The sequence below is a fragment of the Apiospora marii genome (assembly GCF_038362585.1).
Source record: "Apiospora marii strain CBS 49790 chromosome Unknown utg000003l_segment0_segment0, whole genome shotgun sequence".
NCBI lineage: Eukaryota > Fungi > Ascomycota > Sordariomycetes > Amphisphaeriales > Apiosporaceae > Apiospora > Apiospora marii.
In genome coordinates this window covers 6368700-6391331 of record NW_027117374.1, presented here as the reverse complement: position 1 = coordinate 6391331, position 22632 = coordinate 6368700, and the positions used below count along the sequence as shown (strand labels likewise).

Sequence of the window (22632 nt, the reverse complement as noted above, 5' to 3'; positions counted from 1 at the left end):
GCCACCCCCTTAGCCCGCTTCTTCCAACTCCTTCCAACATTCATACTCACAGGCGAGACACCAGTGCAGAGTATCATACTGGGAAGACTTGTGGAAGAGGATGAGATGAAAGGTTAATTGAAGCAGTTTTATTCATCTCTCCCAAACCGCACGACCTAACCATGTACCCTAATGACAGAAGGTATCTACGTTGATCATCAAGTTCATTAATGTCTTCCTTATCTGGTCAGTTTACACCAATCATCAATCATCAATCATCATGCCAGGCATCAGAAGTCTCTACCTTAGCCAAAAATCCCTCATTTGGTGCTACCATCGAACTGGATACCCTCCGCCCGACCTTCGTTCTTTTGCCTGACGGTCATGGCCGAAATGACAGCCGCACCGATCCCACTACCGTCCTCCGCTTTCGTCATAATGATGGGGTCCTCGGTGCGGTCGCTCGGCCAGTCTAGGACCTCCGCCATGGCCTGTCTCCATCGATTCTTGAACCCAGGGTGCTTGAGCGCCACAGAACCATCCGCCGCGACGTGGCCTTCGGTAAGGCCCTTCTTCTTGATGATCGCAGCAATACCGGTCGAGCAGAGCCGGGCACCACGTGTTGCGATAGCCTCTGCGATCCTCCGAGACACAATCAGCTCTTCCCGCCCCGCTTTGAGCTTCAAAGTCTTCTTGTAACGCGCGACTATTTGCTCGTCGGTCTCGTGCTCCATACCGGACAGGAACTCGGTGTCGAGCTTGAATGCCTGGTTCAGCTTGTCGAATCCCTCTTGACCCTTGAAGATCAGGTTCTGTTCGTGCAGGTCAAGCATGGCAAGACGGAAGATCTCGCCTAGATACAGGCCTGCGCTCATCTTCTCGAAGGCCTGCTGGTCTGGTCGCGCCGACTCTCGGCAGATCTCAATGTCGTACTTGGTTCTCGGCAAGACCTGGTGCGAGTTATCAAAAGCGCCGTATTCGCAGTTGATGGCGATCATGGTGTCGTCTGACAGCGACGTCTTCAGCTTTGGTATCGAGCCAACGTTCTCCATGTAGGCAGCGTTGCATCCCGTGCCGAAGATACCACCGACGATTGTCTGCGGGTCAAGGTATGCTGATGCGATCATGGCGCCAGTTGTGTCGTTGATCACGGATACCAGCTTTACTGGCAGTCTCTAGGTTGTGTCAGTAACATGCGACCCAGTAGGTTGTGGGCTTGGTGACTTACATGTTTTTCCAAGTTGGCCCGGAACTGTTTCGCGATATCTTCACCTTCCATCCCCTTGATATCAAAGCCCTTTGTCCAGGTCTTCAACTCTCCGTGGTCAATGTAGTCTTGTTCCAGCGGAAAAGAAAAAGTGAAGCCTAAGGGTAACCTGGTTCGCATTAGCTCCCGGCAGAACCCCGAGTCAGAGCGCGCACACTTACGGTTCCGCGCTGCCGTCATGCAGCTTGAATTCCTTGATGAAGTCCTCAATGGAAACGGATATCATGGTCCAGAGCTCCTCAGATGTTGACGTCTTGATGGCGGCGGGGACGTAGTAGCGCTTCTGCTCCATTTCGGTGGGTTTCTCATTCGTTTTCAAGGTAATCCAACATATCCGCAGGTTTGTGCCACCAAGATCGATGACTAGGAAGGACCCCTCCTCCTTGCCTGTCGGATAACCCAATGGGCTTCTCTACCAGCCCTAGAACTCTCCCCCGCACGCTCAAATGCGCATATGCGCTTGGCCCGCAGCAGCGACGGTTGCTGCACCGGAAGAGATTGGTTCCAGTGATCTTCCGTGGCCGCCTGACTTGGAAGCCGGTGAATCGAAGATATGGGGCCACTCTGGGTGCAAGTACTACGGGGTGAAGGACGGCGCAGGAAGCTTTTCATGTGACGGTGTTGAAAAGGTTCAATGTGCAGTGGATTCCAATGTCCAGTTGGTCACTCCATTACCGTCAGCACGTGCTTCAGTGGGAAAACTGCGCAGACCATATATGTTCTAACAACGACATACCATACTCATTGTGCGTGCCCCCCAACATTTTTTATTCTAAAGGCCGGATCCTCATCTATACGCTTAATCTGATATCAGGGATATTGCTCGCCTGGGTCTTTTATATACTTCAGGTACAAAAGCCAACGGCGACAAACCCTAATTACCGTCTTTCGGGCCATATTGCCGCGCCTCCACATGAGATGGTGGCGGCGGCCGACCCTCAGCTTCTGTGGGTACCCATCGACCGGGAGTTAAGACGCGAGGCACGTCAATTGGTCCAGCGGCTTTGTTGATTGAGTTACTATTCAGTCCTTGTACTTGAGTGTCGCCTCTCTGTAGTGGATGTACGTTGTCGGGCGGCCACTGAATTGGCATTACATATTGTACGTTTTGCGCTTTTGTCTGAGGTGTATCAATGGAATGCTCGGTATATCCACCGTCGCTCTTAATAAGCGGGTCTTCTACATTGCACGCGTTTGTATCGGTTTGACACTTGGCTTTCTTCAGAACAGAAGCCAAAATTGCGCCAGTTAACAGAACTAAGGTAGTGACTCCCACGAGGAGACCTACCAACAACCCAATTATGATGTTATCATTGGTCCCACTGGATTGGACCGTCAAAGGGTAGTAAGGAAGGTCTATTGGAGTGGTTTGATTTCCCATGGTGTAGTTGATAGGCTCATATGCGTAGCAGTTTATTTAACCTTCAAAGCTCGCAAACGCATGCTTGGCTTTTGCTTTTCGGTTTCGCTTCTTTAATCAGAATTCCAGCAAATTCGTCGACTCACACCTCAAGCCATACCGATGCAAGGTTGACTCGTGCCAGAACGTCCGCTTCTCTTCGACTGCCTGTCTCCTTCGACATGAGCGTGAAGCCCACGCCATGCACGGCCACGGAGACAAACCCTATGCTTGCACTTACGAAGACTATAGTCGTTCTCTGCCTGAAAGCGGATTCTCCCGCAACTGGAATTTAAGAGACCACATGAGACGTGTCCACAGTGATTACGGAGCGTCGATCAACTCCCAGCATGGCTCGTCCTTCTCTAGACGGGGCCCAGCTTCTGTCCTTGTCAGGAGCCGGAAAAAGGATCGCAACCGTTCTTCAAAACCCTTGAGCCATAGTCGCAAGCTGGCTTTAGAGCCAGAGCCGGCTGATGACGCCGTGGATGCTGCTAGAACTGCTGAGCCGGCCCTCACTAATCGGTGGTACGAGCACCGTTCTGCGATGCAGCAATGCCTTCAACACTATGACAACCCTGCCGCTTTTGACTTCTTAAAACAGTCGAGTGAAGCTAGAACACATTTTGCTGCCATGGTAAAGATCACGTGCAAGCTAAAGAAATGCCAGGACTCGCAACGTACATCCCACAAAAACCACACTGTTGAATTAAGAATCGGGGCTTTGGCCAAAGGTGGATTTGAGAAGAGCAAGTAGCGTCATCAGTCACGACTTGGCGGCAGGGATGGTGTAGGTCTGCTTGAGTTGGGCGGGCGCGGAAAAGACAGAATTGTTGTTGACTTCGGCGGCGCCAAGATCCGACTTGGACGCCGTGACTCTGCGCTGCAGCAGCTGGTCCAGCAGCACCCCGTCCTCGTTCTTGATCTTTAGGCCCTCTTCTCGGACCTTGCCGGCAATCATCTTCAGCTCCTCGAAACCCATCTCCATCAGGCGATCGCCTTCGTCCGGCACCAGGCACCACACCGTGCCGACGTCCAAGGCTTTGGTGGGTCGAGATGATCTGTCAGATGGCCGGGTGTGGCGATGAGGTGACGCCCTTCCGTATCGGCGCCTTTTCCAACTTCTTGCTCTCACCATCAACGCCAGCGTGCATGCAGAGCTTGCGGTGTGCAACTCGATTGGAAATGTGCTAGACTTGGCAAAACATGTGGAGGAACCTATCTGACACTACAATACGGCGAAGCGACGAGCGGACGATGATGCCACTGGGATGGCTAACGAGAGGCCCGGACGAGAATTGGCCATTACTTGGATGAGTTCGAGTAGTTGAGGGAATCATATCTGAGTGGCGTGAATAACCGAGTCCCTAAGGCTTCGGAGGTGTTGGTGGCTTTAACGTACTCCACAAGCGAATTTACCACGTCCCTCCAATTGAACACAGACTTACTTCTCCCCGTAATTCCTCTACCACACAATATGGTCGGCACTTGGAAAGAAAGCCAAATGATTCTAGCGCTTCAAGCGATTCAAAAGAACCCAGAATTAAGTCTCCGATCTGTCTCTAAAACGTACGGTGTCCCTTACGCGACCCTCCGTAACCGACGGCTTGGTCTTCAGCCAAAGCGCGAAATTTCCGCCAATTCTCGTAGATTAACCGATTCCGAAGATGATGCGATTATACGGTATATTATTGAGCTAAATGCGCGATCGTTTCCTCCTCGGCTCAGCGGTGTAGAAGATATGGCGAATCGACTGCTTAGCTTACGCGACGGAAGACGCGTCGGCATGAACTGGGCTTCGAACTTCGTACGACGACAACCAAACCTCCGGACGCGTTTTAATCGAAGAATCGACTATCAGAGAGTCCTCTGCGAAGATCCCGACGCGTATCGCGCGTGGTTTACCCTCGTACGGAATACAATCACCAAGTATGGGATCCAAGAGGAGGATATCTACAATTTCGACGAGACCGGCTTTCTGATGGTCAAATCTCGTCCGAAATGGTCGTGACAACCTCCGATCGACGCGGAAGACCTAGGGCAGTACAGCAAGGCAATCGCGAATGGGTTACAGTTATCCAGGGCGTCGGGTCGTCCGGCTACGTCATCCCTCTGTACATCATCTTTGCCGGGAAAACGTACTTGTCTTCCTGGTACGAAAACAGCCCGTTACCAAAGGATTGGGTTATTGCAGTCACCGAGAACGGCTGGACTACGAACGAGAGAGGCGAGGATTGGATTCGACACTTCGATGAGCACACGAAGTCTCATACGAAAGGTGTTTATCGCCTATTGGTCCTTGACGGCCATGAGAGCCACCACTCGACAGCTTTCGAGCTCTACTGCAAGGAGAACTCGATTATCACACTCTGTATGCCTGCTCATTCGTCGCATAAGCTCCAACCTCTTGATGTCGGCTGTTTTCGTGCGTTAAAAGGTCGTACGGGAAAGAAATCGAAGGTCTTATGCCAGCGCATATCACCCACATCTCCAAGGAGGACTTCCTACCAGCGTTTTGGAAAGCGTTCCAGGCGACTTTTACAGCCTCAAATGTAGAAGGAGGTTCTCGAGGGGCAGGCCTCGTCCCGTACGATCCGGAATATGTGATTTCACAGTTGGATGTGAAGCTACGTACGCCGACGCCTCCGGCGACGTCTTCCGGCCTACCTGTACCGTGGGAGTCGAAGACCCCAAACAACCCAATTGAAGCCCAATCCCAAACCGAATGCGTGAGAAATCGAGTCGCGCGACATCAAAATAGCTCCCCGACATCAATTTTAGCCGGGCTTGACCAGATTGCGAAAGGTACAACGCAAGTTATGCACTGGCTCGCTCTTTTAGAGGGTGAGGTAAGCGCACTACGAGAGGCGAATGAGATGCTTAGCCGGCGCCGCTATGCGAAAAAGAAACGGCTACAGAATGGAGGATCACTTAGTATACAGACTGGAGAAGACCTGCAGTCTCAGAAGGACGTTGATATACAGCTACAAGACGAATCGCGTCGGAGGAGTGGTCGTACGAGGTGCAAGAACGAGACTCAATCGCTATTTGGTGCTTGTGCTTTATTTTCACCCTCCCCAAGGTGTCCTTGAAGCTACCACCCTTCCGCAAAAGTCGTAGTATTTCAAAGGCTCCGTCTTCGGGCTCCGTGATCAGAATCTTGACGATTTCGGCAGCGCAGTCACTTTAACCCCTCCCGACACCACAAACTCTCCCCTCGCTGCTCGAAACATAATAACAGCCTATGAATCGCTCTTTGTCGATTGGGCTGTCGCAGAAAATCACTATTAGCCTCGAGAAACATATAATTGATACGAAGGAATGGACTTCGACTAACCAGCATCACGAATTATTGGGACCGTTCGGCTTGTGGGACATCTTTCGATTCATATTGCAAATGAATCTAGGTTCAGGTAGTTGATCTCTGCAAGAATGGATAGACTAGCCACGAAGGGGTCCAAGATGATAGCTGCGCAGGTGTCACATAGAGGGGCAGCGAAACCGGGGTGTACTGATGTCGAAGTACCAGCGGCTGGAGACAACACTGACCACAACCACCTCGTTCAGGCGCACAAATGGAAGGAATGCCATTGCTGCGACCATGTCGAGAGTATGCAAGCATTGTTGACGGAACATCTGGTTTGGGAACACCATCTTGAAGAGTGCCCGGAATGCGATCAGGCGACGTTAAATTTGGCCAAGCGTTTTGAGACGGAACACAACTATCCAGAAAGGCCCATTCTGTGGCAGGTGGGCTTCCCTGGATTCCCTCCAAGGGCATATCGGCGAGTGCCCGATAACACTGCCGTGGTCAGATTGCCATGAGCTCCAAACGCCAAGCAGCTACGGTCAGCACCGCATCGATAAGTACGGCTGGATTGGCTGTGGATATTGCGATCACCTCTAACAGAATGGCCAGCTGTTAGACCTTCACATCCAGCAGAACCACAATCCATCAGCTATGCCCAGATTGTGGCGCTGTCCAAGCGACTCACATGGTCGATACGCATCGTGTGGAGTTACACGGATATCAGCAATGCCCTTTCTGCCCTACCCTGTCATGTCAGCTTCTTGAGCATATCCTCACGGCACATCACCCAGCTGGTGATGAGCATCCACTTGAGAATTCTTCCAACGACTTCCTCAACGAGGAGGTGCTCGACCAGCCCCTGACCCAGCCCAGCGTGGGCGCCACCATCGTGTCGGGCGCGCGCGGCATGAAGACGGCGCACCAGAAGGCCGACGAGGAACGCCGCCGCGACTACGAGGAGTCCAACTTCACGCGCCTGCCGGCCGAGAGCAAGGAGGACCGCTCCAAGTGCAACAAGGCCGAGGGCCGCACCGGCAACATGCAATTCGGCGGCGAGGACTGGCGCGACCTCGGCAACGTCGACCGCATCGACCGGGCCAACCGCAAGAAGCCCTCGGCCGGCAGCGGCAGCGGCGGCACTAAGGCCTCGCTGGAGAAGAGCCGCAAGCGTGGCCGCGAGATCACAGACGGCAACCGCAACAGCGGTTTCAGCAGCAACACCCGCTAGATTGTCGGCGGCGGCTACCAGAAGCGTGTCAAGACCATGGAAGTCCAGAGGGAAGGTGTAAAGCGTGGTGGCAAGAGGCAATAGAGAAGTAGAAGAAAAGGAAGAAAAAGAAGAAAAGGTTACTTGATGGTGGATGTATAGATTATTTTTAGCTGTTCTTGCACGCAGGCTGTCTGATACCCAAACAAAAGTTAGATTGTGCGACACATTTATTATTATTTGCACACTACTTCCTTCCAATCCAGTGCCATGATCATTCTTGTCCGGGTGCCAATCCACGATCACGAAGTAGTGGTAGTTCTTGTGGCGGGGGTTGAGGCCCAGGACCTTACATCAAGATCTGCATGCGGCCTAGTAGTCGTACAGCAACAAAAGCGCGTCATACTGGGTCATGCACTCCGCCTTAAGTCAGCTCCTCCTTGGGTCTTCCTACTGAATTTGCAGCTGGTAGCGGTCGACGTCATTGAACCTCAATCCCTCCCCCTGCCTCAAACGCATCACGTGCGCCACGAAGGACAGCAAGGGGCCCGACCAGAATTCCGCCGAGGACATGGGGGGCGATGGCCCCGCGCAGCGGCCGCGATAAGTTGACAGCGATAGAGGCCTGGGACAGGGCCGAGACGGTGGCGAAGTACGAAAGCAGGACTCGGCGGGCAACAGGCGGTGAAGGCGAGTATTGTGAGACGGGGAGCATTGGGTTGCTGTTCGAAGAGACCGCAGTCCTACGCGGTCGAGGAGTCGGCATATGAAGAAGGGGCAGTCGAAATGCTGAAAAAGATGCGCCAAGCGAGGAGGATGAGAGAAGCCGAGGTCCTCCTGGCGATAGCTCCGCCGAGAGAAGAGACGCGCAGAAATTGCTGCTTGGTGGACGAAAATTCGAAACAAACAGGACTAAGAAGGGGTGAGTCGGGTACCCAGGGGGGCCTGATGATGTGTGAGAGAGGTCACCACCTGCAGCGGGGGCCAAGGTCAGCAAAGACTTGTAAGATCGCCCGCGATACGACAGTGGGTGGCGGATACGGACGTATGCAAGTGAGAAGGCTGGGTGGCATAATTGGTCGACGCAGTGACGTCCTCTGGGGCGCGAGGGCCTCCTGTCGTTCATGTTGCTCCTGTTGTCATCAATGTTCACCAAGCAGGGTCAGAATCTCGGTACAGATATGGAAACAATTTCTGCTAGCACCCGGCCCCCATGGCCTGGGAATTCACGAGGTGCGCCGTGGATTGCTGTAAAGGGGTCCACGCGGTCGCAAGAATGGATCAGATATGTACTTGAGCTACAACCTATCTATCCCATCCTGTGCCGTGTCGTGCGCGCTAGAAGTCGCCCGCGCCAATTCGGACCGCATGCGCCAGACAGAAGAACTGAGTGACGCGCTGTCCTTGGCGCGAACTCCTCATAGCAGCGGACCGCGCGCCGTTCTCAATCGTGTCGAGGTGCAGGATGTCGATCACGCCGAGAACCTGCGTCCGTACCACTGGCCGCCCAAGGTCGCGGCGTTGAGGCCCAGCTCAACGTGGTGGGCGGCAACGGCAGCACCCAGGTCCGACTGCGGTATCGCCAGCACACGGCGGACGTCCATGAGGCAGCGTCCAAAAGCTTGTTGGCGCCCCAGTCGGTGGCGGTCGGGTTGGCCTCGACCAGCCGGGCGCCGCGCTTCGGCATATTCCCAGGTAGGATGGGGTAGAGGAACTTGAGCGGGTTGCCGCGGCGGACAACGAAATCCTCCCCGGCGCCCCAAACGCGTGGGTCGAAAATGTACGTAGTACATCCCAGCTTGCGGGCATGGCCGGCTGTGCCGGACTGCAGGATGGCCGAGGCCGAGTTCTGGCCGCCGAACAGCAGCGCCTTTGCAGTGGTGCATATAGTGGTAGGCGCTGGCGTACTAAACGTTCTTGGCCGGGCCCAGGACGTGGCGGCCGACATAGGACTGACTGGGGAAGCCGAGGGGCTGCTTTTGGTGTGGCTGTAGAAGAAGAGCTCGTTGCCTCGGCTTAGAGAGACGAACCACTGCACCTGATGTCAGTAGACAGCCGTCTTGACGGGCGCGGGGCGTGGAGAGGGTAGCGGATCGGAATCGCAGGCGCGGTGAGAGGAAAGTGAGAAATTCGAAGGCCGTAGAATAAGTTTCGCAGAAGTCACGGTCGGGGGCGAAGCCGGGCTCCGAGCTGCGCCTCCGGCGAACGGCGATGACGGATTCAATGAGCGAATGAAGGCTGTGCAGGCGCAGGACGTCTGCGAGTTGTGACGCTTACCGTCGGCCTTGTTGAGCGCCAGGTGGACAGTATCGCTCACGACGCACGCGACTGCGATGGCCATGGCCATGTCCGCAGACACACCCCAACCGTTGGAGGGCTGGTCGAACGGCACCTGAATAATCTCGAATATAACGGCATTGCTCCACAAGGTGATCCCAAGCTTTCCATAGATAATGTCAGGTATGGCGAAAGCAATTCAGACCACCTCGCCCTGCTAGCTGATCCGAATGAGACGGCCCAAGATCTGCAGCATCACGTTTGCGTCCCAAGGGTACGCCAGAGCATGCCGCAGCGGCAGCAGTGGTGTAGATTGAAGCCGAAGTCGGCCAGCCGGATGTTGCTGGCGAGCACGTCGCAGTTCGCCTGGGATCTATCAAAGTCATGTACAAGCTCGGCTTTGTCAGTGTCAGACTGCGCGGCGCAGTAGTGGATCTGTCGGCGGTGAGAAGCAGCTCGGCGGCAACGGTACCACCGCCACCGACGACGCCTATATGAACGACACCCATGCGTCCGGTATGTCGTGCAGGCCCGTCGATGGCCACGGCCCTGCCCGCCATGGCGATGACATGGTTTAGCTGCCCTGTGCGCTTTTCGCAAGGCCCGTTTGAGACGCCTTTTGGCGTACTTTAAAATGCCTACGCTGTCGGATATGACACGCTCAGGCGATGATTGCAAACCAAATTCACCAACGAGAGGGGAATCGGTACGATCTATAGATGAATATCACGAAGAAGCTAAACGGAACCCGATGTTTGCATAGTCTTGAGGGCGTGTATTCCCTAGGTGATATCGGGATATTGTGACAATAATTTGACCTTTTTTCCATTCCCATGGTGTATGGGTATGTCACATCGTAGAGTATGGATTATGAGTTGTTCACGCCCACTGAGAGCGGCCTAGACCACTGAAAGCTAGGGGCCCGGTTGTGGCGTTGGGGGTTGCAGGACTGCTGGTTTTAGCGGTTGAACTCGCTGTATCTGCCCGTAACCCTGCGATGATTTGCATTCTCCCCATTTGCGCATGTTTGGTTAAAAAGTGCAATTTCACCTATCCACGGTTTGAAGCAGGAAACATAAGAGATATGAACGGAAACGCATGTATTCTTTCCCCGAAAGTAGAACGAATAGATCATCTCGACGCCGCAGACGCCTTACCCTTTTTCACTGTTGTCTCTCAAAACATGGTAAACCCAGCCTCTTGCCATGACAGCCCAGAGGCAAACGCGACATGCCTATGTACGTGGGACGAGAAGGGGGAAAGGCTTTGGGCCTGTTGCTGTTGCGCTTCCGAGGCGGCGCCGCCATCGGTCCACAGCTTGCAGAGGTACTCGAGCGTTTCCAGCGCTCCCTTGGCAGAGAGGTTGTATGGCACCATGTCCGTCAGGTCGCTAATGCCCTGGCGGAGGGCGTCGGTGACGTCCGAGGCGAGTTTGGATCGCGGCATCTTGCCTTGGGCGGCGAGGCAGCCGACAGCACTTGCCAGGTCTCGTAGGTCGAGCGGCACGGTCGCGATTACGTGCTGGACGTCGTCGGTGAGCATGGCTGACTGTGCAGTAGCAGTCGCGGCCAAGCTCTCGTTTCCCTCGACGGTGGCGGCTGTGAGATGTATGGTGGCTGATATCAGGGTGAGATAGGGCAAGAACGACGGCGATCGCTGAAGACTGTAGAGCTGGGAATACGAGCGTATCAGTCTCCGAACGGCGTCCGCGGCCTCGGTTCAGACATCTCGTGGTAAGACAGGTGATCCATTGATGCGCAATCGAATGAATGGGCGGAACAGAAGCAGAACGGCACAGTGATAATATATGTGGACAAGGAAGACCGGTGGCGTGAAATTGGTCCCCAGCCTGAGTGCTTCTGGGATACTGCTATACCAGTCAAGATACTGGTTATAGGCGTCCAGGAGCATGTAGCCTGTGTCGGGATTATTTGGCGTTTGGAGAAAATACGCGGCATTATGGCCCAACTGGCTGATCTCGCAAAAGCACCTAAACACAGACTGTGTGTTAGAAACCTGCTCAAAGCGATGTTGCATAGGTTTGGCGTCTGCTTAGGCGGGTTAGTAGTATGTGCATAGTAAACCCCAAATGGTATCGTCTCACTTACCTTCGTTTGGATACGGGGTCCACGGTGACACTTCAATATCGGGATGGATAGGCGGTTTGGAGGGGAGCAGCGGCGCACGTGAAGTCAGCGGTAACATGCCCGTCACCAATGTCCACGTGTTATCCAGGATAAATGACCCCCAGAACGTAGTAGTTGATACAGCCACGTACCCCTCCTCGCCGTGATCGACCTTGTTCAGGCCCATTTCGACAGCCAACCGCATGCTTTGTTCGGCGTAATACCGGCTTTCTGGGTCCCTACCGCATCTCAGCTCCCGCAGTGACAGAATCCCCAAGGCTTGTATGTTGACCAGGCTGTACTGAGTGCTGGCCTGGGCGGCGAGTCGAAGTGATTCTCTGAAGAAACGGTCGCTCAAAACACGTAAATCATCTGGATTGTGGTCGCTCCCGGCCTTGGAGGAAAGCAGGCACCCGAGCGCGAGTATCGCATTAACCAGTCCGGCAGAGCAGTATCTCTGTCTTCCGCTCAAGAAGTCGGCAAGGAAGTACTCCTTGTGTATTGTAGCAAATATCGGATACTCCCAGCAGAAGTAGAGGGCAAGCAAGTGCTGGACTCGGTTCATGTCTTGCGTCACACTTGTCCATGTCGCCGGTAACATGTTCATACCTGCCATGGGCACAGGAACGGACATGTGGCGCATAAAACCATGACTTGTGGTGCCCTGCTGCATCTGCTCGGAGAGTATCTGAGGGCTGACTCTGAAGTACGATGCCATATTCGCAGTCCACATCAGTACTTCCGAAGGGAAGTCGGTTCCAGTCGACTCGTTCTGGTCATGGCTTCCGGAGAGCACCGCATCTTCTTGATCGGGGGTCTCGGCACCTTTTGCCTCTGCAGCATTGTCGGCGCTCCATGTGGAAAGACAAGATATGGCGTCCATGCGTTGCGAGGTTCGTGGTTCGGACGGAGCGGGCCCGTCGTCGACAGCTCCCGGCAAAAACACGTCTCCCGAGGCCACGGTATCTTCCAGCCATTTCGACGCCTGTTCGATACTCTGGGCATTGCACAGCCTGACGAGAACTCCTTCTTGCAGCCTTGGTTTCGTCACAGCCGTTAGGACAGTCTCGTTGTGGTGAAGACGGCGTCGTAGCAGCTCGATTTCGTTCCGAAGGCTGTCTACCTCAGAAAGCGTCTCGCCAGGTCTAACTGGCTTAAGTAACCCCGCTATTTCTTCTTCCGGGACATCCTGCAGGTTCAGGAGGAACCCTTCGATGACTTTTAGCTCGTCCCTGTTGCTTGAATCTTCTGGCGAGCTGACAGCCTGTCGCAAGCGCCGGGAGATGGTTGTAGCGTCTCCCTCACATCTGCCGCTAAGTATGTCGAAGATACACCGGCAGCAGGCCTGTCGGAGACCATGCATCCGAACATCATCACTATCCGGGTAGGTACACTTTATGTTTTTCTTCAGGCAATGCTGGCAGCTGGGCCGCCGTCCATCACACTGGCCCATCTCACGTTAGCAGAAATAACCGCATACATCTTTCATGCTTGGTGTTCAGCTACCTTAATCTTCTTCTGGCGGCAGGTCCAACAGGCGACTGGCGTAGCTTTCCGTCTGCTGCGTTTCGCATGTGGGGATTCCGTCGGCTCGCTAGCGCTGCCACCCGAATGGACCACTTTGGGGAGTAGGGGTCGTTGCGAATTCATGTCGAAGCTCAAATATATGTAGACCAACTACAATACGACTCATGACCTGTTCGGTGTGTGTCGCTCCTTTAGATGTCGAAATGAAGTAGCCGTGATCTAGTTGTGGAGATAGGAATATTCCGTACCTGGTAGGGGCAATGAGGGGTGTGATAAAGATAGCGGCACAGAGCAGCTCCGGATGCTGTGGTTGGCTGCGACTATTGTATGCAATACACCAGTGCACTAAACTATGGCTGCTGCAACGACTGGAGAGCCAAGGGTGTGGTGGGTAGCTTTTGCCGGACGCGGCTCGCTTCAATTGTGAAAGTCTGAGCCTGCTCTAGCGTAGCATATCCCCTAGTCAAAGTTTCCTCGATTGCTGGCTGATTGGAGTCATGGGAGCTAGTGCTACAGCGATTCTTGTGGGGCGTATCCATCTCCCCAGGGTACGGATCCGCGGCCCCTCGCAAGCTCGTTATGCTCACCAACATCCTTCTCGGTAAGAGGCGAGGATGCTTAGTGATACCAACGGCGCAAGCTCGGCGCGTTCCAGCACGGAGAAAAGCGTGGTCCCTCTGCAATCGCACGATCCTCACAGGTTGTGAGCGGACGCGAACTGTACGAACAGCGTACGTGAGCTGGCCTACTGTTCTAGTGATACCCCTCCCTTCGTTGCGTGCCTCCTGAGTACCGCCCTGCAGCCACGTTATGGCATGCGAATCGCGACACGACGCGCCGGACTGGGGTAACTTGGTCTCCCTTGCCTGAACAACTTGTCGATAAGGCGGTCAGCCTTCATTACCATTCATTGTGCACCGTGTTGGAGATCATCCACAAAGACTACAGAGTTCCTCATTACAGCATGCCGGCGACTTTGGCCGCTCTCGATAAAATGAAACTATGAATATGGTCATCACCGCATACACTGTGCCTCAATATCTCTCCGGTCAGGGACAGCACCTTCTCCCGTAGTCCTCTCACGATACCTATCAATCCCTAATTTGCCATGCCTAATTTAACATGCCGATCGTTCAGAGCCTTTTCTTCCTCTTTGGTTCTTGTAAGGGATTCGGCGGCGGCGCGACGGTTCTCTTCCTTCAGCGCTTCCTCGACAGACACATAGCAATGAACAGGCGAAGACACTAAACAAGTCGGCGTCTGTGGCATCAAGCCTTCAATAGTATTGACCATGTGTGCTTGAAAACCCTCTGTTCGGGGTCCTGTGTACAGTTGTGGTAGCTCCCTTTGTTGGCTGTGCTGCGCGGCATGGCCATCATAGCTCCAGTAGTGTTTCTGGAGCCCCAGGTAATGGTCCCCACTAGGCTGTGGTACGAGTACCGATTCACTAGAGATGGTGTATTGCCCAAACTGTCGGGCTGATGTCAGGCCAGGGAGTCACACAGAGGTTTGTGGCCTTACATTTAACGTATCAGGCTCTCTAAACGTGAATCCGCTGTCGGGTATGGTAAGGTAAGGACTGAGACACTCATCGCTGTTGAGGTTCAAATGCCAGTCGCATCGACTTGCGGCGATTTGATCGTCTTCCGACATCGAGATTGTGGGACAGTTAGTTACCGGAGCAGGTTCATGCCACAAACGTGGGGGAGCTCCCTTATTTGGGTTCGTGGACCTGCAGCAATATTTGGCCAGGCTAACTAGACTCGCTTAGAGTCAACGCAGCGTGGCCCGATACAAGCAAGCCATATGCAGCTTATATGCTTCTGGATTCCGTCCGGTTGGGCAGAGCTCCTACGCACGGATACCCCTCTCATCATAGGCAACCGGTGCACGCGTCCAGGCGCATATGCATGGCCTGGCTGTTCCAATGATTATGAACTGCAAAAGCATGGTAATATCTTTGACAAAAAAGCAGACGAATGATTTGCGACGAGTATCTACCGTGCATACAATTGCTCGGAGGGTTATCGTGGTAACACCAAAGCTTTGGCGCTTTAAATCTTTCGAGGCTCAAAGTCCAGGGATGGTAGATGCGGCATATCTCCCAGTATTAATGGCAGATAAGCAGAGGGTATGCACAGAGCAGGAAGATGATTCGAATAAGTCGGATGAGCTTGGTGGCTCTGTTCGATGATAGAGTAAATAGAGAGCCTTAATGTGTACAAGCTGAAATCTCTCTCACCAGGGCCGTTGACTAGTCCATCTTCTACCAGTCCATCCAATGTCCGGAACAAAGCTTATCTGCCACACCCTTGTCTCGACGCCATTGGATGCTGATGAATCTGGCTGGCGTGTTGCCAAGAAAACCGAGCATTGGCGCCTCGTAGTTCTTGATCACCACAAGTCGAAGAGCAACACGCCATGATGGCCTGAGTCACTTGAAGATGCACGCGATAGCGTACATATGCGTCCTTCCAGCCAGACGGCGTTCGGTAGCGAATGGCAGTTGTCGCGCTTATGAGCCATGCCTGCCAGCGAGCTGGCATCTAGTCGGTATGTAGTAGGCTTGGTTTGCATTGCGATGGCAGCAGGCTGACCGAACGCCTTCAGATACGCCCGTCCACCCTCAATACAATGCTGTGCAAACCCAAAGTAGCGACAACTGCCATTCGCTAGTCAACGCCTCACTCGGCGAGGCCACAGACTCGATGACAACATCTGCTTCCTTGCCACGCTGTTACTGAAAAGGCCGTGTCGGCAGGGCTGCCAGGTAGCATGGATCGCCCCAGTTGGAACCTCAAACAGCTCTGACCCGTCTCATGCTCGGCGAGAAGCACGACGCACATGATTACGCCACATACACCTGTAGCACGATGACGAGCTATAACATTGTGATGGCAAGCTGCGCCCTCACCACCCACGGGGTGACGAGTAATGTCAACGTCAGCCATGCGGCCGGGCCGATGTTCAATACATTCGCGAATATTCGCATGGCTCTGCTCGTTGTTATCGGAGGCGGCATTCTTCGTGCCCGGGGCGCAATCGTTAACTGTTGCATGCTGGATCTGAAGTACGGCGATGTCGTGATTAGTTGGCCAGGCAATGGGAAGCCTGCGTGCGGTATATGATGGTTCGCAGACGGCAAACGGGCCGTAATTAGGGATTTGAGATGCCGGATGCAGGTACGATTAATCGGACCTGGTACTTTTGACTTAAGCCGCCATATGGATGACATTAGCTTACTTACTATTGACATGAATCGCACGCTGCGTTATCATACCGATTGAACATCGTCACTAACGCTTGTAATCACCCGTAGTATTCTACTGTATCAGGATTCCATCTTTACATACTTGCCGTGACGTTTTGTTCAGCTACAGTACTAGCTAGCGCCTCCCTTATATACTGACACCAGAGCTTGACTAGCACTTCTTGTACTACCTCTCCAGAAGATCCATGTGTTTCTTTCCTTCACAACTTAGCATCTACTATATACCTCAACACGTCAGGAATGTCGTACGATCTAGTATGGACATATATGTACTGCTTATATTGCGAAACGCAGACAAAGGGCCCAGCCTTTTGCTCTGAGCGTTGTCGGCTGGCTGAGAACGCCAGATTGGCGACGTTGTCACCCTCACACGAGAGCCCACAACTCTCCCATTCCTGCTGGTATGTTATGGACTGGTTAGCGTATCGTTGTCCTGCACTCCTAATATGAGACTCCAGCAACTCGAACCATCAATGTAACGAAGCAACCGAAACCTGCCGTAGTGATATTTGGAGATATGACCTGAGAACCTATGCAGCGCCTTTGTATCAGTCAAGGATAGGTAGAATGCATTCACATTGAAACAAGGGCAAAAGTTCCTTCGTGTTGAGATCATCTTCATGTCATTTTCTGTTCCCGGAAAACACCTCCTCTTATCTTCAGATGTCTTCTGACGATGTCCACCCCACACATTTGTGCCTCCTGTTCCCTGGTTGGACCAGGCTTTCTGCCATCCGACTGGCTTGGCAGGCGCTTCCAGCGCCTGCCCAAAGGGGGGCAAACCCAATCAAAGCCTTAGGCATGTTCTATTTTCATATCAAATTCGTTTAAAGCGAGCACCCTAATGGTCAAGGTGCTTTCTGGAGCAAAGGCGCAATTGGAGGGTTTTCCAGTACCTGGTAGTATGATAGACCATATTCCGAACGGGTGCCAGTGGGGTGCCCGGTCGAATACCCAAAGCCTCATGAGCAATCCACACATGGTGAAACCCAGAACAAACCGAATGCCCTGGGCCGCAAGAACTTCCCTCGCGGATCTTCCAAGGCCAAGCCATGCGTCCGATGGCTTGTCTACTGCCGAGTTGCTCTTGAGTTACCCGGGTACTAATATCTGTGGCCAGTGCTACCTCGAGCCTTGCGTCGCTCGCAAAACCAACATCAAGTATATGACGGGAGCTGCGAGATAGGAAGTGATACGTATTCAGAGTGAACTGGGAGTCTTTGCGGAACGTTGGTCTGTATGGGAATCAGCCTGGTGCATGCTGGAGAAACCACTCTATTCTCTTCGACTCGGAGAGAGAGAAGGCCCTTTATACATGGCAGGACGAAAGGTCATCTGGGACGACCAGAGATCAGAGCCCCTAGAAGTGCCATAGTCAATTATTAGCTGAACCAGAACCAAGCCCTTACTGCCCTTGTCACACTCCAAGAGAGGTTCCGAAGGTGGTGAACCTCGTCCTCGAGGCGCCGGACCTCGGTAGTAAGCTGTTGAACCGACTTTTCGGCGGCAATCTACTAGGTCGCCACCGCACGAAGCTTCTCCGCGACTACCGGGATTGCCTTCTAGATGATCTCGCTGTGCGTGTCAACCCTTGACTGCCGACAAGCATCCCGTACGCAGGCGGCAAAGACGGTGAAATCAATACGTTGGAAAACGGGCTGCTGAAAGAGAGGATGATCGGGGAAGTCGTCCATCAGAAATGGGGCGTCCTGTAGCAGGACCGCACGCAACCATTGTAGTAGTTCCAGAAAGGCCCCAGCTGCCTTGTTCTGTAGGTCTTGGTGGTGTTCTTGGGCTGGCAGTCTTGCAGCTCAAACAGCAACTTGTCAATGTTGGCAGCGACCTTGGCAGGCCGTTTCCAGGCGTCTTCGTGGGGCTTGGGTCGAGATGGCATCGCGATGGGTCGGCGGGTCGGCAGGTGGGCAGGTGTCAGTACTCGTGAGCGTGGACGCCGACGCGCAATTGTACTCGGCCCAGCTTCTGAAGGTCGCCTTACTCAATCAGGTATGGTATGCTCTTCAACATTTTGAGTTTGTATGGCGATTCAGAAAGCGCTAGTGGTATCCCGCAGGGCTCGGCCTGCGGGTACCCCGCCCAACCGCCCAGAGGTATTCGGGAAACGTTGCCCCACCACGGCAACCTTACATAACAGAATATAGTGAATTTATGTCAATTCCAGCCGTTGAAATAGCTTTGATTACAGGGGTAGGGGTAGACAAGTAAAGTGGCCCGTGAGGGGGTACCCTAGCTTACAGTACACTATATTCGATTCGGGTCACAGTAGGCGCATCTATCACCAAAAGTCGCTCGAGGTAAAAGTTGGCTCCTGTCTTAAAATTGCCAAAAGGCTCCAAGGGCGTAAACAACCAAACCAAATCAAACCAAACCAACCAAACCAAGGGGCGAGATGTAATTTGGTTGATGCTGACTAATAAATGTCCCGGTTTGATTGGCTGAATTGACTGAAATCGTTGGATTGATTTGGTTTGGTTGAATATGGTTTGGTTGTTTACGCCCTTGGGCAAAAGCCGCCACAGTATAGTTGCGGTTTTCTAGGACCGGAAGTAGCTTCAGGTAGCATATATTTATCACTAACTTAAATACAATAGATTTGAAGATGAAATGGGAACCTTGTATTCGCGGTAACTTATTGTTGGAATACCAATTCAGGGGTATTCAATACCGACAGATAGGGGGATCACGTGCGAGCATCGCACGGGCCAATCACGATGCGTACACTAGGAGACCTCTACGCACGAGCCTACGTAGAGATAGAAGAAAACAACAATGAATATATTACGCAGCTGAACACCAGACCAACCTGTACGATCGTACTGAAGCCCATTCAACACTTATGACTAAAACCACTCAACTAGGAAACTAAAGAAATGTAGAAAAATCCAATCTTCGAAGGAAAAATGAGAATATTGATAAAACAAAGGAGACATCAAGACCAGCCTGACATATAAAGCGCCGTGTAGTAGCCCACACAACCGAATCGCAAACCTACCCAAGAACAGATAGCGTTTCTCAATTCTACAGCTTGGCCATGTTTCCGTGTACTATATCGGCCTCTGGATTGGGGGACGGAGACCTATCGAGACTGCGCCGTTCCTTTTTCACCCACTCGCCATGGCGGATCTCGCAGAACTTGGCCCCTATGATAATGGCGGCATCTGCTATTCCAATGGTCTGGGCTTTTGGAACTAAAACGGACTCGCCAATCATGAGGTCTTGACTTAATGTCGTTTTCGCGTTACCCAGTATGCGTCGGACCGTAGACCTCGTTTCCCAGCTCCGGACGAACCCCGTTTCGGTCTCCAACTTGACTCTGATCAGAGTGAAAGGGCTTCTCTTAGTTCCAGCATTCTTCCCATTCGCGATTGGCCAGTTATCAGGATTCAATAGTTGGATTGGGCAATCATGGTTGTTGGGATAAATCCAGGCTACGCCTTGAATAGTGAGAGGGGTACCTTTCTTCACAACCCACTCTCCGTCTACTTTTTCTTCGCCTGGTCTGTAGTTTCTTAGGTTCATTTTCTTGTCTTGGGTGATAGTCGTAGGAAATTGGTTTTGTGGCATCGCACGGTATCTTGCCGCATTCGGTGGTCCGTCCCGCAGGATGATTTGCTTATGTCCCATGCCGGCTGTTGTCCAGCCAACAGCCTCCAGTCCGCTATCATCGACGTGGCTGTTACCTACACCAAGCTGGGCAAGCACATCAGCTAAGTCGGCTACATCCTCAGGGTCTTCATGTGATGGTGACTTTGAGTCATCATTGTCAGTGACGACAATGTTCGGTTTGGTTCCAGGCTGTACAGGCTCGCCATTGCCTGAGTTCGATGGTGTGGTTTCCGATAATTCCTTTGCCGGCTCTGTAGGGTTTTGAAGGAAAAGGCTACCTTCCTCCGTCTTTATGTCCTCGATTTCGTTGTTTTCCTCTTCAACTCCCTCCATTGCATCTAGCTCTGCCTCTGCGGCAACTTTTTCAGCTTTCTTGTCTGGAGTGGAAGAATCCATATGAGCTACTCGTGCTTGAAGGGCCTTTTTCCCCGCTTCAGTGGTACCCCTTGGGGGGTTCTTCCTAACGCCAGCTGTAGCAGACAGTGGCTTCGTAGTTTGATTGTTCGAGCCTGCCATTGTATAGTAGTTCTTGGTTGGGGAGCGGATGTGTGAATAACAGAAAACGAAAGGTTAGAGATCTGGTTGACCCACCATATTTATATTCATTGTAGTTAGCGCAAAAGTGCCAGTATCAGTCCAGCTGTTGAAAGTAAAGATGGGGTTTTGGATTTCGCAAATTATTTGGCTGCTCAGTGGGTGGCAAAGCAGGACAGGTGTCAACTAGAATCCGCATCAGACGTTTTGAATGGTGCTGATCCCGACTCTTGTCATCATTGGCGCTTCGTTATACAATGTAAATCCAGGCTCATCGTCTGTATCCAATCTAGGGTCCTTGGAATGCGGTACAACGCGTAACAGGCGTTTTTGGAGTACAGCCGGTGTTGGGGCAGAATTTGGCCTTTGTCCACTGTACATATACCCCGTACTACTTCATTGCCAAGAATCTCAGATTGAAATACGGACGCTGAACCTGGTTTCACTGTACAGTACTGTAGTTTTAGAGAAGCCGACGTCTGTCGAAGTGAATGTCGCGCGCCGAAACGGGCCATCGTCCAAGCTGGCAGTTCGGTGCTGGGGGAGTAGCAGTGCCCAACCAGAACTTGATCCTAGCTCCGACCACCTCATAATACTCTCAATTGCTGACGAGTTCCCAGAAATCAACATGCGCTTGCTGTACCCCGAGTCTTCAATGCGGCCCTTCTGGCCCGTACCCTCTAATCTGACCACATGCTTCCTCGATTTCTGACCGATCCTAATTACAGCTATTTTGACATGCTCGCTTCCGTACATACATACCTCAAGGTACAGTCATCGAAAAGCGATAGTGCAGAAACTGACCTTGCCGCTGAGCACCAGAACAAGCGACTTTGTATCGCAACTAAGCTAGTATAAATGACTCCAACCACCACCGCGCAGAGTTTACGATAGGGTAAGTAAATCACCGTACTGTGTTATGTACTGTAACATAAGTTCATAATGTATGACATTGATTCTGACATTGGTTATTATGATTCTCTTAATTTGGATGAAAGAATGCTCGCAATGATAGCATACCGCTGGGGCCAGGCCAATCCTCAAAAAAAAGCACAGTTATTCTGTCTCCCCTATTCTTCTCGCAAACTATATGTTTCTTTAGATCCCGAAATCCTCGCTCCGCTTCTAGAAAACTTGAATGGTTCATATCGAGACGAAGCTATCAAACTCATAGACAGTAAACTGTTAAGCAGGGCATTGGAAGGCGGAGAGGCAGATCCTAATATACGCCTTCTTCATATATTCCATTCAGTCCAGCGTTAGAAACCGGAATCTCCGCCCTTATCGAGACGAATGATATGGGCCGAAAGTCCCTTTTCGAGAAGCTCAAAAGCAAAGACCGAATTCTAGAGATCATCGCAAACAGCCAAGCCAAGAAACCGATAGAAGCGTACCAGAAATATGTTGCAGCCCCTCAATTTCTACCGACTCTTCCAGAATCGGCACGCCAGTGTTGTCAATGTGGAAAGAAATATGAAGTTTGGCAGCATCTAGAAGTACGTGATTGCCTTAGGCACACTGCACACATAGGCTGCGTTGGGTACTGCGTTTGTAACGACGAGGGAAGCGTTGACAAGACAAACTCCGCGACTCCTTCAACCATATCGTCTGAAGATGTACCGCCGTTTGACATGGCGCAACAACTTTCAGCTGTGCAGGACCTGTTGAGGAGCCGAGGAATCGACCCACCCGCCATGGCTCAATAGGCCTTTGCGTTGGACGTCTGATTTCATAGTCTTTACCAATTTTCTCTTTTCTTTTCCTTCTAAATAGGTAGTTAAAGCAATGTTACGCACACCACCCCATAATTGGCCCTACCTGTAATTGACATCCTTATAGTTAATGCTGTTGATGTCACTGTCAAACTCCAGTTTCCCTAATACTTGATGTCCACTCAAGGGCGTAAACAACCAAACCAATCAAGCCACATATCGGCTTGTTCAAGGCTGGAAACAACCTCACCATCTACACCTTGATAAACCCCATGGTGTAAGCCACCACACCGTAAATCAATCCACCAGGCGCCCGGCTGATGATTCATCAACCAAACCAGCGCTTCCCATTGGGGTAAATAGGTGGATTTGGTGGATTTGTAAGTATGTCGCTGTGAT

At 52.3% G+C, this 22632-nt stretch overlaps 11 protein-coding genes across 11 annotated transcripts; 3 read left to right on the top strand and 8 right to left on the bottom strand.

The window, feature by feature from the left end:
* Positions 1 to 299: 299 nt before the first annotated feature.
* Positions 300 to 1664, bottom strand: PG985_005525 (hexokinase; the record flags this gene model as incomplete). Its single annotated transcript, XM_066825294.1, has 3 exons — positions 1408 to 1664; positions 1208 to 1355; positions 300 to 1154 (listed from the first exon to the last, which is right to left on the bottom strand). The coding sequence occupies exons 1-3, from the start codon at positions 1536 to 1538 to the stop codon at positions 300 to 302; spliced, it is 1134 nt and encodes a 377-aa protein (XP_066688454.1). The 5' UTR covers positions 1539 to 1664.
* A 1183-nt stretch (positions 1665 to 2847) lies between these two features.
* PG985_005524 (uncharacterized protein) lies at positions 2848 to 3402 on the top strand (the record flags this gene model as incomplete). Its single annotated transcript, XM_066825293.1, has 1 exon — positions 2848 to 3402. One exon carries the CDS (start codon positions 2848 to 2850, stop codon positions 3400 to 3402), a length of 555 nt encoding a protein of 184 aa, XP_066688453.1.
* Positions 3403 to 3411: 9 nt separating this feature from the next.
* On the bottom strand, positions 3412 to 3783 carry PG985_005523 (uncharacterized protein; the record flags this gene model as incomplete). Its single annotated transcript, XM_066825292.1, has 1 exon — positions 3412 to 3783. The coding sequence occupies one exon, from the start codon at positions 3781 to 3783 to the stop codon at positions 3412 to 3414; it is 372 nt and encodes a 123-aa protein (XP_066688452.1).
* Positions 3784 to 4122: 339 nt separating this feature from the next.
* On the top strand, positions 4123 to 5352 carry PG985_005522 (uncharacterized protein; the record flags this gene model as incomplete). Its single annotated transcript, XM_066825291.1, has 3 exons — positions 4123 to 4629; positions 4695 to 5070; positions 5261 to 5352. 3 exons carry the CDS (start codon positions 4123 to 4125, stop codon positions 5350 to 5352), a joined length of 975 nt encoding a protein of 324 aa, XP_066688451.1.
* Positions 5353 to 6640: 1288 nt separating this feature from the next.
* On the top strand, positions 6641 to 7183 carry PG985_005521 (uncharacterized protein; the record flags this gene model as incomplete). The annotated part of the gene is made up of 1 exon (XM_066825290.1): positions 6641 to 7183. One exon carries the CDS (start codon positions 6641 to 6643, stop codon positions 7181 to 7183), a length of 543 nt encoding a protein of 180 aa, XP_066688450.1.
* Positions 7184 to 7643: 460 nt separating this feature from the next.
* PG985_005520 (uncharacterized protein) lies at positions 7644 to 8288 on the bottom strand (the record flags this gene model as incomplete). The annotated part of the gene is made up of 1 exon (XM_066825289.1): positions 7644 to 8288. One exon carries the CDS (start codon positions 8286 to 8288, stop codon positions 7644 to 7646), a length of 645 nt encoding a protein of 214 aa, XP_066688449.1.
* Positions 8289 to 8606: 318 nt separating this feature from the next.
* On the bottom strand, positions 8607 to 9999 carry PG985_005519 (uncharacterized protein; the record flags this gene model as incomplete). Its single annotated transcript, XM_066825288.1, has 4 exons — positions 8607 to 9032; positions 9193 to 9400; positions 9440 to 9554; positions 9645 to 9999. The coding sequence occupies 4 exons, from the start codon at positions 9997 to 9999 to the stop codon at positions 8607 to 8609; spliced, it is 1104 nt and encodes a 367-aa protein (XP_066688448.1).
* A 616-nt stretch (positions 10000 to 10615) lies between these two features.
* On the bottom strand, positions 10616 to 13139 carry PG985_005518 (fungal-specific transcription factor domain-containing protein; the record flags this gene model as incomplete). Its single annotated transcript, XM_066825287.1, has 4 exons — positions 10616 to 11110; positions 11165 to 11487; positions 11548 to 12872; positions 13072 to 13139. 4 exons carry the CDS (start codon positions 13137 to 13139, stop codon positions 10616 to 10618), a joined length of 2211 nt encoding a protein of 736 aa, XP_066688447.1.
* A 1051-nt stretch (positions 13140 to 14190) lies between these two features.
* PG985_005517 (uncharacterized protein) lies at positions 14191 to 14745 on the bottom strand (the record flags this gene model as incomplete). Its single annotated transcript, XM_066825286.1, has 2 exons — positions 14191 to 14562; positions 14614 to 14745. The coding sequence occupies 2 exons, from the start codon at positions 14743 to 14745 to the stop codon at positions 14191 to 14193; spliced, it is 504 nt and encodes a 167-aa protein (XP_066688446.1).
* A 3311-nt stretch (positions 14746 to 18056) lies between these two features.
* Positions 18057 to 18257, bottom strand: PG985_005516 (uncharacterized protein; the record flags this gene model as incomplete). Its single annotated transcript, XM_066825285.1, has 1 exon — positions 18057 to 18257. The coding sequence occupies one exon, from the start codon at positions 18255 to 18257 to the stop codon at positions 18057 to 18059; it is 201 nt and encodes a 66-aa protein (XP_066688445.1).
* Positions 18258 to 19399: 1142 nt separating this feature from the next.
* Positions 19400 to 20503, bottom strand: PG985_005515 (uncharacterized protein; the record flags this gene model as incomplete). Its single annotated transcript, XM_066825284.1, has 1 exon — positions 19400 to 20503. One exon carries the CDS (start codon positions 20501 to 20503, stop codon positions 19400 to 19402), a length of 1104 nt encoding a protein of 367 aa, XP_066688444.1.
* Between the last annotated feature and the right edge of the window lie 2129 nt (positions 20504 to 22632).